Source organism: Moesziomyces antarcticus, assembly GCF_000747765.1.
Source record: "Moesziomyces antarcticus DNA, scaffold: scaffold_v10005, strain JCM 10317, whole genome shotgun sequence".
In the NCBI taxonomy this organism is placed as follows: domain Eukaryota; kingdom Fungi; phylum Basidiomycota; class Ustilaginomycetes; order Ustilaginales; family Ustilaginaceae; genus Moesziomyces; species Moesziomyces antarcticus.
In genome coordinates this window covers 197759-212293 of record NW_014639005.1, presented here as the reverse complement: position 1 = coordinate 212293, position 14535 = coordinate 197759, and the positions used below count along the sequence as shown (strand labels likewise).

The 14535-nt window shown below is 63.3% G+C and overlaps 4 protein-coding genes across 4 annotated transcripts; 3 read left to right on the top strand and 1 right to left on the bottom strand.

Annotated features, from left to right (window-relative positions):
- Window positions 1-373: 373 nt before the first annotated feature.
- PAN0_005d2547 (copii vesicle coat protein) lies at window positions 374-6913 on the top strand (the record flags this gene model as incomplete). Its single annotated transcript, XM_014801788.1, has 1 exon — window positions 374-6913. One exon carries the CDS (start codon window positions 374-376, stop codon window positions 6911-6913), a length of 6540 nt encoding a protein of 2179 aa, XP_014657274.1.
- Window positions 6914-7296: 383 nt separating this feature from the next.
- On the top strand, window positions 7297-8691 carry PAN0_005d2546 (protein rmd5-like protein a; the record flags this gene model as incomplete). The annotated part of the gene is made up of 1 exon (XM_014801787.1): window positions 7297-8691. One exon carries the CDS (start codon window positions 7297-7299, stop codon window positions 8689-8691), a length of 1395 nt encoding a protein of 464 aa, XP_014657273.1.
- Window positions 8692-8884: 193 nt separating this feature from the next.
- Window positions 8885-11745, top strand: PAN0_005d2545 (WD40 repeat-like protein; the record flags this gene model as incomplete). Its single annotated transcript, XM_014801786.1, has 6 exons — window positions 8885-9081; window positions 9151-9403; window positions 9472-9526; window positions 9584-9877; window positions 9959-9980; window positions 10281-11745. The coding sequence occupies 6 exons, from the start codon at window positions 8885-8887 to the stop codon at window positions 11743-11745; spliced, it is 2286 nt and encodes a 761-aa protein (XP_014657272.1).
- An 11-nt stretch (window positions 11746-11756) lies between these two features.
- PAN0_005c2544 (yippee-domain-containing protein) lies at window positions 11757-13977 on the bottom strand (the record flags this gene model as incomplete). The annotated part of the gene is made up of 3 exons (XM_014801785.1): window positions 11757-12014; window positions 12101-12419; window positions 12641-13977. The coding sequence occupies 3 exons, from the start codon at window positions 13975-13977 to the stop codon at window positions 11757-11759; spliced, it is 1914 nt and encodes a 637-aa protein (XP_014657271.1).
- Between the last annotated feature and the right edge of the window lie 558 nt (window positions 13978-14535).

The window sequence follows — 14535 nt, the reverse complement described above, 5'->3', positions numbered from 1 at the left end:
GGGGGAAACGCGGCAGAAGCTCGCCCGGCTGAAGCAGCGGCCGTAGAAAGCTTTCAAGCAGAAGGGCTCGACGTGGCCCGAGAGTCAAATTCGTCAGACCAAAGGGCTCCGAGACCGCTCTCAAAGCGCAGAAGAGAGACCCACAGACGGGAGCCGTGCGGGTCGATGCTCTGCGCCGAATCACATCTGCGCATCCTCGAATGCAGCACGCGCCACCACCACCTGCACATCTCGCGTTGGCTCTTGCTCTCCAGCTGATCATCCCTCGGACCTTCACCACATCGCCGCCTCGATTCGATTGCATTGGCGCCGAGCTCAGATCCAAGAAGGAGACGCTGCTGCACCGTCTGCCGATGACCCTCTCATCACCACCATGAGCAGCCCTCCACCCACATCGGACAACACGTCCTCAGCGCCAGCGTCGATGCCAGTTGCGGCGCAAGCCATCGCTAGCGAGATCAGCATTTCAGCAGCAGACATGGTCGATGGCGGCGCTCCAGCTGGCGAGCAGGGTGGCGCGTCTGCGTCCTCGCTCCAACCACCACCAGCGACGGCCTTCAAGAAGGGTCACGCACCCAAACCCAGTGTCGGAATCGCCGCATCGCTCTTCGGCTCTTCCGGCGACGACGACCCGTTTTCGAGCATTTCCGCTTCCAACGCCGCTCCTTCGCTCTCGCAGCTCACCGAAAATGAAGAAGAAGAAGAAGAGGCTGCTGCCGACATCCAAAACGCACACGAGCCCGTCGCGGCTGATCCGGCGGCATCGGCTGATCCGGTCGCATCGCTCTTTGGCGCAGCTGAGCCGACCGCTGTTGGGGACACTCTCGCTGTGCCCACCGCCGATGGCAAGACGAGCGGTCCATCGTCGGGTCCCGCTTCTCCAGGTGGTCTGTTTGCCGATTCGAGCTACCAGGACGACTGGCTCGCATCGGGCGCCGACCAATCCCATACCGATGCCGCAGCCGATCCCTTTGCAGCTCCCGACGGCGGTCAGGGTTCCTTGACCTGGCTCAACCAGGATGACTCGCAGCTCCCAGCTGGCGAAGAGCCGCAGTACGATGCCTACGGTAGACCCATCGGACAGCCTGACTCGGACATCGTAGGCTACGACCAGGAGGGCTACGACCACCACCAGCAGCAAGCGTATGGCTTCGATCAGCAGCAGGACGAGTATGCCGCGCAGCAGGGCTACGACCAGCAACAGGGATACGATCAGCAGAGCTACGATCAGCAAAGCTACGGCCAGCAGGCGTACGATCAGCAGGCTTACGACCAGCAGGCTTACACTCAGCAAGGCTACGATGCGCAGACCTATGATCAGCAGGCATACGATTCGCAAGCCTACGATCAGCAGGTATACGGCTCGCAAGGCTATGATCAGCAGGCATACGCCCAGCAGGGCTACGATCACAACTCCGCATATGCACAGGCAGATTACACACAACCATCACACGAGCAGCAGAGCTACGATCCACAGGCGTATGCCAACCAGGCAGCTTCCGATCCGTACGCTCCCGTGGCTAGCAACGGCGATGCTTCGGCACAGACCTACACCTCCAACTATGCACCCGACCAGCATGGCCAGGACGGCTCGGCGTACGACCCTCAAACCAGCTCGCAGTACGACCAGGCAGGCTTGCAGTACGACGCCACCAGCTACGGCGAAGCGCACGACTACGGGCAACAGACTCAGAGCTACGACTCCAACCAGACCTACGCTGCTTCCGCATACGCCGTTCATGCCACCGAGGACTCGTATGCCGCCGTCACGGCTGCCCCCGAAACGTCGGCCTATTCTGCGTACACTCCCGACGAGCATGCACCGCAATCCACGCAAGTTCAGCAGGCGAGCTCCGATCCATACGCCTACGATCTCTACGCGCCGCAGCAGCATCCGCCGCGCACCGAGCAGCACGCCGATCCACAAGCCTGGTCGCACCAGAACTACGGCGGCGAAGAAGCAGCTGCTCCGTCATCAACGGACTACAGTGCCGCCGCCCACGATGCCGGTGCCTCCCGCGCGGGCGCCCTCGCCACTGCCGCTGCTGCCTATGCACGTGCCCCTAGCCCGTATGACCCTCCGGCTGCAACCTCGCCCAGCGTCGATGCTCCAAACCAGTACGCTGCCCGCTCCTCATCTGCCCAGTCTGCCACGCTTCCACCACCGCCCAAGGGCCCTCCCTCCGGTCCTCCCAAGGGTCCGCCGCGTGGTCCGCCCAGAGGATCTTCGCGCACTTCCTCGCGCAACGCTCATTCCATCTCGGCAACGTCCACTCCTCCTGCCGCGGATGCTTCCGTTGCACGCGGCCATGCCCCGGCTGTCTCGCTCGAGCGAGAATCACAAGAGTTTGGATGGTCGAACGATGCTGCCACCGAGCAGAGCCAACCGCAGCAGCAGCCAGATGTTGCTGCTACGCCGCCGCCCGCTTACAAACGCCCCGCTTCCGCCTGGGTCGATTCGCTCGAGCAGGCCGCCGCCACTCCGCCGCCATCGTCCGGTGACGACTCGTTGCCCACCCTCACTGTCACCGACGAATCCGGCGATGCCGAGCACGGCGACTACGCTGCTCAGCAGCACGACGATGTGCAGGACGCCACGAACGCCTTCGATCAGCTCAACCTCGACCACGAGCAGCACGACAGCATGCACGCAGACGGCTATGCGCCCGTGGCTGAGCGCCAACAAGGTGCCTACGATGCGCAGAACGCTGATTCGGCCGCCAGTGGCGAGGCGCAAGGCTCCAGCTGGAATGCCTACGGCGAGCAAGACCAGCCGTCTTCCACCACCAGCTATGATCCTTACGCTCCTCCTACCGCACACCAGGGCTACGACAGCTACAACGCTTATAGTGCCGAGCACCCGAATGCGAATGAGCACCACCCAGCCTCTCTGTACGACGCCGAGGGCGGTGCCAACGCTGGCGGCAGCGAGCAGCCATTTGCAGCGCATCATGCCTTTGGAGAAGAGGATCACGATGCCAGGACACCGCTCGCTTCGCGAGGCGAGACCGGCAGCTGGCTCGATCCCAACTCGGAGTCTGCGAATGAGGGCTCATCGGATGCATACAGTCCTATGGCGGGTTCCAGCGACCCCTATGCTCCGAGCGTCACCGGCGCTGCGGTCCCTGACTCGAGTCACTCGCCATACGGTCCTCCTGCTGCCCAAGACCCAGCTGCGGACCCCTATGCTGCCCCTCCCAGCCACACCCCTGCACACCAGTTCAAGCACACGGAAGCAGAGGATCCGTATGCCGCCAGTGGCTACCAGCGCGATCTGCCCCAAGAGTCCGATTACTTTGACCCACAGCAGCGCGCGTCGTCGCCACAGCAGTACTCGTACGGCAACACCCACGGCATGCCGCCCTCTCCCTACGATCCGCACGACCAGTACGGCTCTAACGCGGCTGGCGTCGACCAGGGCGCCCAAAGTGTCGCGAGCGAGACGCGCTCCCAGGCAGCTTCCGACACGAGCGCCGACATGCTGCAGACGATGCGCAGCGCCACCATCCCCATTGCCAGCTTTGGCATCGGCGGCAAGCTGGTGAGCTACTTCCCCACATCGCGCGGCACGGCCGGCGCGAGTGGCGATGCCAACGCAAGCGCGAACGATGCCAACGTCTACGGATCGTACTCGTACAATGCCTCGAGCTATCCGACAACCGTCGACATTCGCGCCATGTCGTCGCTTGTCCCGTCGTCGGCATATGCGTCTGCGTTCGACCCGCTCACTTTCCCGGGTCCTGTCTTTGAAGGTGCTGCTGGTACAACGGCGCTGTCGAGGGCGACTGGCGCCTCATCCGCACAGAAGACCAAGAAGGCGGCGCTAATCAAGCATCTCGACGAGCGCGTGCAGGAGCTCTCCGCCGGCGTGGGCTATCTGCGCAGACGGCCGTCGTTCTCCGGTCCGACAGCCGGCTCCAACCGAGGCGCCCCCGAACAAGATGCAGAGCTGGACGCGCGCAGGACCGAGGACAAGATCTTGCTTCTGCGTCTGCTCAAGCTTCTCGTCGAGAACGACGGCCAGACGAGCTCGGTGGCGTTTGAGCAGGGCGTCCGATCGCTCATCGTCGTGGCAGACGCACCGGACTCGGCGACCTCGAGCGGCTTCGCCATGTCCGTGGCAGGCGAGTCAACGACGGACGAGGCAGATGGCAGCGTGGTCACGTCGCACGAGCTTCGCACCGGCTTCCTGCAGAAGCTGCAAGGCATGCTGCTGCGCGGCGACCGGCGCCAGGCAGTCGAGTACGCCGTCGCGCACAAGATGTGGGCGCACGCCATGACCATCGCCAGCTGCGTCGACAAGGAGTGCTGGAAGCAGGTCGTCAGCGACTTTATCGAGCAAGAGGTCGGCGCCGCCGAGACCTCGCTCAGCGGCCAGGGTCGCGGAGACCTGCAGGGTCTCAAGGTCGCCTACAACGTCTTCTCGGGCCAGGACCCCGTGTCGATCTTTGACCTCTTCCGCACCAAGACGCAGCTGGCGCCGGCGGGCGGCTTGCAGGCACCCGCCGCGGATGCAGGTGCTGCATCGGCGTCGTTGCCCAGCTGGAAGGAGTCGGCGGCGATCGTGGCGAGCCACCGCAGCCCGAGCGACTCGGCGGCGCTGACGGCGATCGGCGATGGCTTGTGCACGCGCGGCCTGCTCGAAGCGGCGCACTTTTGCTATCTGCTGTCGCCGCAGACGTCGCCGATGGGCGGCGCGGATACGACGGGCGCGCGCTTCACGCTGCTGGGCCAGACCAACCCCAAAGCGTCGGCTGCGTTCGTGCAGGACCTGGACGGCATCCTGCTGACCGAGGTGTTCGAGTTCGCACAGGGCCTCGTTCCTGCCGTCAAGGGCCAGGAGCCATTTGCGGGCATCGCGCATCTGCAGGCGTACAAGCTGGTCCACGCACATCAGCTGGCCGACCTGGGCGAGGTGGGCCGCGCGCAAAAGTACTGCGAGGCGATCGCGCAGTGTCTCAAGCAGACCAAGCAGTCGCCGTACCTGCATCCGACGCTGCTGTCGCAGTCGAAGCAGCTGTCGGATCGACTGCTGGGCGCACCGCAGGCGGGTCCGGGCGGCAACTGGATGACGCGCAAGATGCAGCGCCCTACGCTCGACGGCGTGTGGGGCGCGCTCGAGGGCCGCTTCACCAAATTCATCGCCGGCGAGGATGGCGCGACGGAGGGCGAGTCGCCCAACAAGAACAGCAAGGGTTCGGTGTCGTCGAGCGTTGGGCCGTTCTCGCACTACAGCGCGATCACGCCGGATGCGGCGTCGGGCGGCATGACGCGGCAGCAGTCGTTCACCGAGCTGCACGCAGGCTCGCCCAGCGGGCCGTCGTCGCGCGCGGGATCGGCGATGGACTTCCGCAACGCCACGAAGCGTGCGGCGTCGCCCAAGCACCGTGCGTCATCGGCGCTCTCGATGCGCCCGCTCAACCAGGAAGCGTACGGCGACTGGCCGCAGCAGCGACCGTCGTTCAACGGCAATGGCGGCCACGAGTCCGGGAGCAACTACGACCGCGACAGCGTCCGATCGAGCTCGGAGGCGCCGCGCCAGGCGTACGGCTACGGGGCGAATCTGCACGCCGGGCAAGGGTTTGGACATGGCCAGCAGACCTCCGAGTTCTCGACGGCCTCGTCGACGTACGGCGGAGGTGCAGAGACGAGCTTCACGTCCGAGACGGCGCCGTGGCCTGGGCACGGCGGCGCGAGTGTACGCGAGGCGGAAAGCTCTGGCCGACCGAGCACGGATGCGGCGCGCCCGAGCGGTGGCTCGGAAGCGGGCTACGGCGGCGGCTATGGCGACTACAGCGGCTACGGAGGCTACGGAGGCGGCTCTGGGTACGGCGGCTACGGCGGATCGCAGGCGGAGGAAGGCGGTGGCGAGGAGGGAGGCGACACGAGCGGCTACTCTGCTCCTGGTCAGGCGCCTTTCTACGGCTACGACCCGCACGGTGCGCAGAAGCCCGAGTTTGTGAGCAACGTGGACGGCGCCGATGCGCTCGAGGGTGGCGACGGATTCGTGTCGCCGTTCGATGCGCTGTCTTCCAACAGCCGCACGCCGCAACCGCAAGCCAACCAGTATGCGCCATCTTCGTACAGTCGCAACCAGGCCGTTGAGGAGGATCTGGACGATGACGACGATCTCGGACTGGGCAACTCGAGCCGACGCAACAAGGCGAGCAACGCGGCTGGGGGAGACGGCGATGCGGGCTCGGCCGGCGGCGATGTTTCGCGACAGGAGAGCGTGGCGAGCGCGACGAGCGGCGCGGCGGGCAAGGACGACGGCAGCAACGACGGAGCGGGCGCTGCGTCCGAGGAGAAGAGGCAGGAGCTCAAGTCGTCTGCGTCGTGGTTCGGGCGGCTGTGGGGACGCAGCTCGTCGACGGACAGTGCGGCGCAGCAGGCGCAGGCCAAGGCCAAGAAGGCGCACCTTGGCGAAGAGACGAGCTTCGTGTACGACAAGGAGCTCAAGCGCTGGGTGAACAAGAAGGTGGGCGATAGTGCGGGTGCTGCGAGCACGCCTCCGCCGCCGCCTCCTCCTCCGGCGCGTGCGCAGACGGCGAGTCCTGCGTCGCAGCCGGACCGCAGTGCGGGTGCGTCGAGCGCTCCGCCGATGCGCGGCCCGCCGTCGGGCAGCTTCACGATGGGGCGGGCGACGCCGCCGATCAGCGAGGGGCGCGACGAGGGCAGCTCGGGATTGGCGCCTAGCAGGGGACCGCCGGGCATGGGCAGCCTGACGAGGGCGAGGAGCAATCTGGCGGACCACTCGATGCCGCCTGCGTCGCAGCCGCCGATGGGCGCGAGGGGATCGGGCAGCTCGACGCCGGCGGGGCTCGCGTCGCCGCCTGCGCCACCGCCGGGCGGATCGAGGACGGGCACGGTCAAGAAGCGGCCGATCAAGAGTCGGTACGTGGTGGTGGACTGAAGCGGTCGCTCATTGCTCCTTATCTTGCATGGAATGCTATCAAGTTGTTTCGTTTCTGGTTCGCAGGGCTGGAGTGTGTGTGTGCGGGGCGAGGATCAGGGTGGATCAGGGTCCGGGCTTGAGCTACTCCACACGCTCTCCAAGAAAGGTGACGCGAATCGAGCCGCCCTTTTTTGATGGGCCAAATTGCGTGAAATTGGGCGCGGCGCCTCATGCAGGCGTGCAGCAGGCGAGCAGCGGCTGCATCAGTGCGGACGCTTTGGCCGCGCGCTTGCAACCCGCTGAGCCAGCGCCCGCTCACCCTCACCTCACATCCTCCATCTCGCTCAATCACCTCTACACTGCCATCTGAGCCTGGATTCAATACCGACTAGCAGCGCGATATGGAGGCGGTGCAAAAGTCGCTCGAGCAGGTGGCCAAGCGTGCGCCGGGGCTGCATTCCTCCTCCTCGTCCGCCAAAGCGGCTGCCACCACCCCGACGGTGCACGACTCGATCGACCGACTGATCGCACGCATCGAATCCGCCAAAGCCACCCTCTCCTCCACTTCCCCCGCGGATCCGGGCGTGGTGGTGGCAGAGCTCAAAGCATCGGTCGAGTCGGCGCAAAAGTCGATCCTCGACCGGCAGAAGGAGTTCCACGCTGCGCTGGGCAAGGCGACCAAGACGCTGGACAAGAAGTTCCCCATCCCCATCGACGGCGTAGCTGATCCGGCGCTGTTTTCGAGCTCGGAAGCACAGGCGGCGTTGGAACGTGTGGTTCTCAACCACCTCCAGCGCACAGGCGACTGGGATACCGCACTCAAGTTCGCCGGCGAAGCGGGGCTGGCGCTGTCGTCCGAGACCGAGCGGCTGTACGTGCAGCTGCACAATGTGACCGCGGCGATGGGGAGTGGAGACTTGAGGCCGGCGATCCAATGGGCGCAGGAGAACAGGCCGTTCCTCGAATTGCGCAAGAGCGCACTCGAGTTCGCACTGCACCGCAGCCAGTTCATCCGCATCGCTGCGGGGACTATCCTGCCGGGAAGCGACGGGGGTGGGGCAGAGAACCGCGATCCGGACGGCGAGAATGTCGAGATGCTCAGCGCATCCATCGACGCACTGCCTGCGGCTGCATTGGCGCCGTCGAATGCGGTGGTGGCAATGGCACGTACGAACGTGGAGCAGGCTCTCGCATACGGGCGCGAGCATTTTAAACCGTTCCGCACCACGCACCTTTCGGAGATACAGCGCCTATTCACGCTTCTCGCCTTCCTGCCCGCGTTCCTGCCTGCGCCCGCATATGGTCCTGAAGGTGTCGACTCTGTCCCCGTCGAGCACCTCATCCCCACCGTCCCGCTTATCTACCGACCTCTACTGGACTTCAAGCTGGTGCACGCGCCGCTGCTAGAGCCTCTATTCAAGCTCGAATTCTGTGCGCGGCATCGGATCGCCAAGGAGGCGCCGCTGGCGATTGGCGTCGAGGTGGGTGCAGGTGGCGCGCTGAATCGCATCATCAAGGTCAAGGCGGTGATGAAGGAGAGCGGCAACGAGTGGAGCCAAGCCGACGAACTACCGATCGAAATCCCGCTGCCCAACAGGTTGAGGTTCCACTCGATCTTCGCGTGTCCCGTGAGCAAGGAGCAGGGGACGGAGGAGAACCCGCCTATGATGCTGGCGTGTGGGCATGTGCTGTGCCTCGAGACGCTCAATCGGCTGGCTAAGGGGAATGGGCGGTTCAAGTGCCCCTACTGTCCCACGGAGAGCTACGTCAACCAGGCGATTAGGGTGTACTTTTAGCCTAGCCCCGTGGTGCACTTTTTGTATTTGTATCGATCTTTGTTTCTGCATGCATTGTCGCTTTTGGCTCGTGCGAGCAAGGTGGGTGAGGTGGGAAAATGGCGCGGGGGAAGGTGAGGGTGTTGGGGTGGAGGCATCCTGGTTGCGCAGCTGCACTTTGTGGGGGTTATGCATCTTACCACCACCAGCAACGATGACGGAGCCACGGGTGTACACACACTACACCACTGCACCCGCTGCTCCAGGTGGGGAATGGGTGCGGTTCGTGCTGCTTTCGGATACGCATTCGCAGACGACCGCCGTGCCTGATGGAGATGTGCTACTGCACGCAGGCGACCTCACCACACTCGGCGAACCCGCGGATCTCGAGCGTCAAATCGCGTGGCTAGAGTAAGTCGCACCTGCCTCCCTTTGTCTGCCATTTCCACCTTGAGCAGAATGCTGATGGAGGGGTTGTAGGAGTTTGCCACATGGCGTCAAGGTGATTACTGCGGGGAATCATGATTTCTGCACAGCTCCCGGCGATTGGCACGACACTCGAGGGCGGGAGCTTGACAACAAGTACGGTGTCGCACACGATGCAGCTGCACCGCTCAAGGCAGCGAGGATGCTGGAGGCATGTGGGATGCAGGTTCTTCTTGGTGCCACATCGACGTTTGTTGTCGAACGCCCGGAGACTAGGCATTATGAGTGGAGCGTATATGGGAGTCCTGTAAGTCCCCCAACCCCCCCTCTCTTTCCTTCCTGAATTGGATCACAAGCTGACGGGGGCTAGGATAGTGGTCGCCCGAATTCGAGCGGTGGGCTTGGAACTATACCCCCGCGCAAGCCAAAAGTAAGCCCCCCAACCTTCCCCCTTCCCTTTTCAATCGTACCGGCTGACACTTTGTAGAGATATACGAGTCGGTCGGCCATGTGGATATTCTCATCACCCATACGCCGCCGTACGAGCTTGGTGGGCTGGACAAGATCCACGACGGCACATCGGTGGGGTGCAAGGAGCTGACACGCCGCCTCACCGCCCCACGCCACCACAAAGACGCCCTGCGTCCAAAGTTGCACGTATTCGGCCATATTCACGAAGCCCGTGGCACCAATGTGCTACAACATGAAGAGGGTGAAACGGTGCTGGTGAATGCGGCACTGGTCGAGTACGATCAAGACCTGTGGAACACGCAGCGCAAGTGTAAGTCGCCACCCAACCCCCCTCCGAGCCGAAAATGGGGACTGCAAAAGCTGACATGCGTGTGACCGGGGGGGATTACAGTCTCGTACGATGTTGTCGCTCAGTAAGTCGCAGCTCAACTACGGACAGGAAGGACAAGAGCTGACATTGGGCTTTGCAGGCCGGTGATTGTGGATCTCCATGTACCTGCGTAGCAATTGCAGTGGCCAATGCGCAGAGGGTTGCGCATGAAGGTGTGTGCGTGTGCATTCTCGGATCTCGGATGTGCGTCGCGAGCCGAAGAAATTTTTGGCAACTCCAAGGCAGAAGAAAAAAAACCTCCTCCGTGCTCCCTTCACCTTTTGCTTCTTGTATCTCTCCACCTCTCCACCTCATCACCACTTCTCAGCATGACTTCACTCAGCGACGTACCAATGGCATCGTCGTCCACCGCTGCGGCGGAAGCAACCGTGCCCATCATGCTCACCACCACCCTCGACGAATACGCCATCCCCTCCGGCCCCTACATGGTCCCGGTCTCCTGGCGACGCACCCACCTCTCGACGCTCGTCAACAAACTCGTCGCCTCCTCCTCCTCGGGCCTCACCACGGTCCCGTTCGACTTTATCATCGACTCGACCCTCCTCCGCTCCTCCCTCGGCGAGTTTCTCGAATCCTCGGGTCTCACCGCCGAATCCACCCTCGCCATCGAGTATGTGAGGTCGACTCTGCCCCCGACAAGGCTCGCGGCGTTCGAACACGATGACTGGGTAGCTAGCGTCGATTGCACCAGGAACGCGCTGTACATGACTGCCGGATTCGATGGAAGCGTACGTGTATTCGAACCGACGGATGCACAGAATGCGGTGCACACCTTTTCCACCGTCAACAAGGCCGCGGTTCAGGGCGGAAGGAATACCGCACTCACCAAGGCCAAATGGACCCCACAGGGCGAGATTGTCACGGGCGGCATGGACGGCGGCGTGCAGATGTGGAGTGTCCAGCAGGAGGACGGATGGAGGAGCGCGAGGAAATGGGGTGGCACCGCGCACAATGCGCCCGTGGCGGATGTGGATGTGGCCCAGGGCCCTGCGGGCGTGTCGGTGCTAAGTGCAGGTTGGGATGGCATCGTGGCGCTCTGGGACGACGTAGCCTCCACCACCACCGCCGGCAACAACGACGACGATGACGACAGCGACGATGGCGCCAAGCGTCGCAAGACGGCGAGCGGCGCGGCGAAATCCACACGCGGTGCCCGAACAGCCGGTACAAAGGAGCCGACCATGGTTCTGTGGCACGCGGCTCCCGCAGCACACGCCGCAACCGGAGCCAAGAACGTCTTTACCTCGGCATCGCGTGTAAGCTCAGTGCTGTTCGAGCGCACGCCCGCGGGCAGGGACAGCAACCGCGCCTGGTCGGCGGGGTACAACGGGCTCAAGGGCTGGGACCTTTCGTCGGGCGGGACGCTGCACACGTCGCTCTCGATGCCCACCTCCACCGCCGAAACGCGCCCCATCACCGCACTCGCCCAACTGGGCCCCACGGCGTTGGTGGCCGGTGCAACCGACCGCGCCATGCAGATCTTTGACATTCGCACCGACGCCACCACTGCCGCGCTGGGCGTGGCGATCACCAACGCGCACCGTGGAGCCGTCGACGCGCTCAGCGCCCACCCGACCAGCACGGTGATGTTCGCCTCCGCCAGCAGCGCCGACTCGCACGTCAAGGTGTGGGACACGCGCTCGTCGCGCAAACCGCTCTTTGTGCTCGGTACCGCCGGCGCCGAGGGCGTGCTGGCGCTCGACTGGTCCAACGATGGCCAGCAGCTCGTGGCGGGCGGAAAGGATAAGCGCATCACCGTGTACCGCGGCACCAACATTGGCGTGTAGAAATGCAATTTTCACCACGCGTTGATCTTGTGCAGGCCCGCCTTTTCCATGATCCACTTGCCCTCCTTGTACTTTTGCGAGGCCTCCCACGCTTTGAGGTAGAACCAGCCGAGCGTGCGGCCGCAGCCGCGGCAGCTGAGATCGCACACGGTGTGCATGCCCGTGAGCAGGTGCCGCTCCTCCTGTGCGCCAAGAGCGGTGTTGATCGTAGAGGCGAATAGGTAGGCCTTGCCGTCGCGCCCCGAAAAGCTCTTGCTAATCAACTCGTCCTGCGACCACGATACAGTAAAGTCAGCAAATGTTTGAGAAAGTAAAAGGGGAGAGGGCAAGGGGKGGGGGGGGGGGGTCGGCTTACTTGAAGAGCGAGATGCGCGCCACAGTCGGCGCAGGCGTAGCGGGGAGTGGAGCGGGGAAGCCACTCGAGCGCAGGTGGTGGGGATGACGAGGTCGAGGTGGAAGAGGCGGAGAGAGACGGTGCGGTTGGCGAAGAGGACGAAGTCATGGTTGGCGCAGCTTGCCGCCCAGCAGCGTGCGTTACATCGAGTCGTAGTATGCGGACGCAAATGTCAGTGCGATACGCAGCTCCAAAGTCGATGCAGGGTGAGGGGAATGAGCGGGCAAGAGATGGCGATGATGGTTCCGCAGCAAGATCCGCTCCTCCCCCCGCAACCAGGCTGAAGTCGCAATTTTGGCGGCACCTCGGCGCACGCTCACCCAAAAATTTGGCGCGGCATCGGCGGGATCCGAGCGTGCAGCTGCTCTTGGACCCTGCATTTTGCCCCAACCCACCCGTTCGCCTCTTTTATAGTCACACGCCCAACCCCCACCTTTCTCTCAAACGGTCACACGGTCACAATCCCAGCCTTGTTTCCATCACGAGATCTAGATTGCCTACTGGGCTCGACTTTGATCCTGCTGAAGTGGCGTTGGTCGGGAGGGCATTGCGTCGATCGAGGCGGTGAGTGGCGGCGGAGGCTTGCGTTTGAGCGAACGCGCTCGGCCTTGCGGTGGTGATGGCCGACCCACAACGCCCCTACTGCCTTCTGCTTCCGATGCCACCCCGACTGGCGATCTTCCTCTCTGCGGCGAGCCCCCAACAGCGACCTCGACATCCGCATGCTCTTCATCCAGCTCTTCGATGGGCTCGTTGATCAGTACATGCGGCACAACCGTAGACGCCTCGGAGGCTGTCTCCTCAGCCGCACCGTGAGCCTCGCCAAGTGTCTGCTGAGTCGCTGCATCCGCGGGTGTGCTGTTGGGAGGCTGGCCCTGCTCGGGGTCGGAAACATTGCGTTGCGCTTCTGACGACTGCGCCTGTCGCTGGCGCTGCTTGTGCAGGATCAGAAAGGCTACCAGCCCCAATGCGACTACGCCCACAGGCACCGTCACGCCCGCTACAATCCCCTGCGTATGCGACATCGACCGTGAGGGTCCGCCTTGCTGCTGTCCTTGAATCGGATGTGCTTGCGAGGTGGTGTTCGAACTCTTCGGTGGATTGGACGCGGTAGAGTTCGTCTGGCCACCGCCAAATTGTTGAGCAGGAAAATTCGGTGGGGGAAGATTCGAAGAGGTAGGGGGCGGGGTCCATGCCGTTGAAGCTGGTGTCGGTGCGAGTGGAAGCGGCGTATCGCTCAAAGTCGAATTGGTGCTGCTCGGTCCGTCTTGGTCCAGATCATCCGAGTCCAAATTGGAGTTGCTAAAGGAGTCCGTATTGCTGGGGCTGCCGAGACTTGAACTGGTTGAACCCGTCGACGGCCCGGTTGAAAGACTGCTGGACGGTGCATCGTCCTGCTGGTGGAGCGACGCGGCGGTGGGAACGTTTCGGTTCTGCTCCGAAAAGTCGGCCGCGACCTGCTGTGGCCGCTGCCTCACAGCCCGAGATTGCACTTTGGATGGTTGCTTGTCATACTGAATCGGCTGCCAGCTATTTGCCATGAGTTGGTGGGGTTCTTGTGCTTGCGCGACGGTGGAGTTCTGACGGAGGTTGCAGGTGAACGCCTGAACGGTGGCCGAGACCATGCGCAGGCCAATCACGATACACACCAGCAGCTGCATCGCTACCGGCCTGCCTGCGAGCCACGCTGTGAGCCTGACCATCTCGTCAACGCTTTGTGTGCAATGGTGGGGAATGAGGTGAGGGGCGGCTGTGGAATCGCGCTGCTGGAGGTATATATGGAAGTGGCTCCAGGAGAGGGTGGGAAGAATTGGGCTGCGAGCAGAGGTTGCCACCATGCGAAGAGATGAGAATGCTGCAGCACAGCGTGCTCGGCACCCACTAACGCACAGCACCCACCCGTGGATGCGTGTGTTGGCTTGGTTGCGCCATTGAGACGGCGTGTGGCACGGATCCCTCGATCGCCACGCTTGGCGCTCCGTGCACCGCTTCAAAGGGGCAGCGACGAGATGAAAGGGCCAGCGTCGTCTCTACGCGGTCTGTGCCACACGTGGCGCGCGGATCCGTGTCTAATCCGCATTTGCAATCGAGTCTGGATCCTCAGCAAGAGGCAGTCCATCTGAAAAGTGTCGACCCTCAGACATGCGTCAGGAGGGGAGGCCCCGAGGTTGAATGCGCCGAGGGTTGAAGAGGCGATCCAAGCCGTGTCAGCTTCATTGCGGACGTGAAGGCACCAAGGGAACAACGACATGCATCCATCTAGCATCTCGGCGCTATGGAGCTCGGCTGAGGCGATACATCATGGGACACGGCTTGGAGACGTCGATGCGTGACGATGAATGGGATCGTCGCTCGATCAGCGGTGATGGAGGGCGGGGCATGAATTTGTTAGGCCG